The sequence below is a fragment of the Perkinsus marinus genome (assembly GCF_000006405.1).
Source record: "Perkinsus marinus ATCC 50983 genomic scaffold scf_1104296944428, whole genome shotgun sequence".
In the NCBI taxonomy this organism is placed as follows: Eukaryota; Perkinsozoa; order Perkinsida; family Perkinsidae; genus Perkinsus; species Perkinsus marinus.
Window position 1 is genome coordinate 498,493 of NW_003211397.1, and position 4,132 is coordinate 502,624.

Below are 4,132 nucleotides of genomic sequence, written 5' to 3' on the forward strand. Positions count from 1 at the left end.
TGGTTACGATAAGGAGGCTCCCGAGAAAGATTGAACAAAAGATACGGAATCTGACATATTTTTTCTGCGTGCTTTTTCGGAACCGACATAATCCGACTTCGTTAATCTTTCTATCAGTTGAGCCTCAAAGGCCTGGAGAATAGTTAATATGAACTGGTGTTGTGTTCAGCTTTCTTCAACATGGACGCGTCTGCAAATGACTCATTCTGGAGCCAATGGGACAAGTCAGTTTACCAACCATGATGTCGATCGTGATAGGCGGGAGAACGAACTTGATAGTTCAAGGAGGGCGCATTGCCGTCCAGAGACCTCCCTCGGATGAACAGCAAGAGAACCTCATCTCTGTTGCTGCGGTTCCATAACGTGACTACTGTGGACGGCCTAGTTACATAGTATTTGAGAAGGTGGAGTGATGGACTACTTTGACGAGCCGAAGCTGTGCCTTTGAGTTGGTGTCCTCATCGGCGGCGGCGGCGGGATTGAAGTTCCTCTTTCCAAGAAACGGCACCTCCCTAAGCTGACTCAGCTTAGCTGAGGTGCCTTTTCCCTGATATGCTGCCCTCATGTGAGCTCAATCACCAAATTGATATCTCCACTCTCTTATGTGGAAGTCTGACCACCGGCATAGCGGCCCCATTCACCAAATAGATTCCTAAATAGAATAGTCCTCAGGCATAGCGGCCCCATTCACCAAATAGATTCCTAAATAGTATAGTCCTCAGGCATTGCGGCCCCGTTCACTGAAGAGATTCCTGAATATCGTAGTCTTCATTCATAACGGCCGCATCCGCCAAATACACCCACCCCTCCACATATTCTTAGCCTATCCGGTTTTCGACTCGTGCACAGCCACCACAACGAGTATCATCTTGCGGCTCAGGGAGGTATGTACTTATGCTTTACCTGATATGACCTCCAAGTTTCAGAAGGGCCTAACTCTTCGTAGTTAGTGAGAAGTCGAAGATTGGTAAAAAGTTTTCTCCACATATTCTTAGCATACACGTTTAAAAATTGCGCCTCAAAATACCGACTTTTACTGGAGGAGTAGATCTATAACTCCGCTCCTGATCTAATGCTATACATCAACAGGAAGAGAATTGTTCATAATAGTATCCCTTCATGTTTCACTCCCATCATAAGTTATGATAACTACCAGTTTACTTATGAAACAGCCAACTTGAGGGAGCACAGATTCCTGATTGGGCTGAGTCGTTCATTATTGTGAGTGGAAAGTCGATTTAACAGTTCTCCAAATAGTCCCCGAGCTGACTGATATCAATCTAAGATCTAAGGACTGATTAGATTGAGATCTAAGGACTTCTCTCAGTCTATCGTTTAAGCTCACTCTTGAGGTACTCCAATATTCGAGTCTTCTGTGAGTAATGATGGACGACGCGAGTGACACGGCAAGCGGTGTCGCCATTCAGGTCACTCTATTTTTACATATCTTTCCTTGACTTGTGTGGGACTCAACTCTGTAGGATGTGCAATATTTAAGAAATTGTGAACACCAAGAGAAAACTCACACAGCTCGATATCTTCCACTCTGCCTGCACATAAGCTCCTCGAAAGCTCCATAATACCTCACGAGAACGAAAATGAACTTCTATCCCGTCCAGAAATATCGTTAGAAAGGCCGTTTCTAAGATTCCCAGTACGAGCTGTGCAGCCACTCCATTCGTCCATGTACTCTTGCTACAACTCAACATATGCGTATCGGCATATAGTGTGTTGGAAAGGACGTGTATGAACATGTTATTATCGCTCCCTTAGACGTAGTGCGTCCATCAAGAACCAACGACGAGCCCGGAAGTTGATGAATCTTCCTCCACACTAAGCTCTTGTGAGGACAATAAATGATTTCTCGCCGATAGGGGCTGTCGTGCTGAACAACTAAAGACTATACAGTCGACTCAGGCCATATCGTCCTTACACTTCTCGATAAACTCGTCATTCATTTCCTTCCTCTGCTTCTCCAGTCTCTTCACCTCAGCGCTGTTCTCATCACATTGCTCTCGGAACCCTCTCATGCTCCTCTCAAGTGCCGTCAGCTGACCTTGCTTATCCTTCACCGCCTACAGCACACGTTCAATCACATAAACCACGTCTTTGCTCACTTGTTGAAGTAGCAGTATCTGGTCATGGATCTCTGGTCCAGGTTGCCTCTGCAGCGCGGTTTTCAGTGACATGAATTCCGACTCTTTTTTGCTGATTTCCTTCTCTTTCTCAACAACTTTCTCCTGTCATGAATGTATTCAATAATTCCAATAACGAAATGTTCACCTGTGCTTGAATCAGTCTATGCTGCAATTCACGAATCCTCTTCAACGCCTCAAATGTCTTCAACTGAAACCACTTCCATTTCGAGAATTGAGACCTACAAGCACTCACGTCCGAACTCTCGAGTCTTCGCCAACGGTGAATATTCATCGGTTTCTCAAGCTCCTGTTGGAGCTTACTGCACTTGAGAACCTCCGCCTGATATGAGGAAAACATTGAGCACATCCCCAACAGCAACCATACCTGTATTTCTTTGCTCAAACGCATCTTCTGTTGAAACAGTGATTTCCCTTCGGCAACTCTAAAATGCAAAATTTGTTATTAATAATGCCAACAGAATAGCTCACTCTAGTTTCATATCATTTATTTCTCTTCGCAATGCAAGTAGTTGTCGATCAACACCCCGACGATCTTTCAACAGGCCATTGAATGTAGTGTCTCCTATAGGTAGTGTAGGAAAATATGCACATAGTAAACTAATCATGTGTTATTGACGAAGTATGATAGAGTTATCGTATCTTTTGTGTGCGATTATTCATAATGGAGTTTCGCGACCCGTTTTACGTGAAGTGGCGTAATACTCTGTAAAAAACGTCATCGTGGAATATATTTTTCACTAGCGTTTTCCATATCACTAGGATGGTGAAACTCCAATATAGTGAAGGAATCAAACATACATCCCAACACTGCCTACGACGCTTAGTGAAGCGCAGAAAAAGGTAGGGATTACCAAATCTCACATGTTGGCAATAATTTCCCATCATCTCACCTTGACGCAAGTCGGATTCCAGCAGACGTATTTTCTCATACATCTTCTTCACCTCAGCCTCACGGTTCGACAGTTGCTTTTCGAGCAGTTCACGCTCTGACACCACCGATTCGAGCGCCTACAAGAGGAGAGTATCTTAGGTCCTCCCACGGAAGATACAAAACAGGTCCGGACTCTCACCTTCTCGTAATTGGTCACCTCCCCTTCTGCCTCTTCCATAACCACTTTGAGTTTCTCAGATTCTCCTTTTTGTACATCAACTGAACCAACAATCAATGAAGTTTCACACGTTTCACATGAAGTGGCGTAATACCCTGTGAAAAACGCGATATTCGCGGTGATATGCAGTAGTCGTGAAATATATTTTTCACTATTGTTTTTCATATCACTAGAGTGGTGAAACTCCAATAAAACCATATCATTCTTTCTTAAAGGTTACCAATGCATTTAAGTCCTTGTATTCTTTCCAAGCCACTGTCGAGGCTTTCTTTAATTCTATCATTTCCTCGGGCAATTCTCGTTCTCTCGAGATCCACATTCACAATTTTCGCCTCTTTTTTCCTCACTTCACTGTTCACTTGCTCAATCCTAATTCACACAAAATATCAAAAACTCCTCCTCAGCAGTGTCCAGTCTGATAACCTGTGAAATGCTATTTTAAACTTTCTCTTCATTTCCTCGATTTCCGCGTTGCAATCGATCAAGCTCTTAGAATACAAATTCCTATCTGCTCGAACTGAATCGTAAAGTGCTTGCTGTTGTTGAAGTTTCTCCTCTTCTTTTTCCACCATCTTCTCTATCTAATGCCACACACATACCCGCCCTCGTATCATCTCAGCTCACCTCAGAAACCCTCGCTTCTCTCGCTTTTACTTCATCAAGAGCAGCAAAGTATTTCGCGTGCTCCTCTGAGAGTTCCACGGCATATCTATAGAAAAAGGAGGTTAAAATTTTGCGGGAAATCTTGCAAGGTTCGGCAACATTTACCCGATGTCGTGTATAAAGTTTATACTACAGTATGAATTTCTATAACTACTAAGTGACCATACATTCCAGCAACACTGAACGTGTGTCACCTCTCAA

At 43.5% G+C, this 4,132-nt stretch overlaps 1 protein-coding gene across 1 annotated transcript in view; it reads right to left on the reverse strand.

The window, feature by feature from the left end:
* Positions 1–1,913: 1,913 nt before the first annotated feature.
* Positions 1,914–4,132, reverse strand: part of Pmar_PMAR019181 (hypothetical protein) — a gene marked incomplete at both ends in the record, with an annotated part of 9,349 nt that continues 7,130 nt past the window's right edge. The window contains 11 exons of the mRNA XM_002780235.1: positions 1,914–2,075; positions 2,118–2,240; positions 2,284–2,346; positions 2,392–2,478; positions 2,524–2,581; positions 2,628–2,721; positions 3,050–3,167; positions 3,230–3,309; positions 3,489–3,637; positions 3,692–3,849; positions 3,893–3,977. Of these exons, the coding sequence (XP_002780281.1) occupies positions 1,914–2,075; positions 2,118–2,240; positions 2,284–2,346; positions 2,392–2,478; positions 2,524–2,581; positions 2,628–2,721; positions 3,050–3,167; positions 3,230–3,309; positions 3,489–3,637; positions 3,692–3,849; positions 3,893–3,977 (1,177 nt within the window). The remainder of the gene's footprint in view (positions 2,076–2,117; positions 2,241–2,283; positions 2,347–2,391; positions 2,479–2,523; positions 2,582–2,627; positions 2,722–3,049; positions 3,168–3,229; positions 3,310–3,488; positions 3,638–3,691; positions 3,850–3,892; positions 3,978–4,132) is intronic.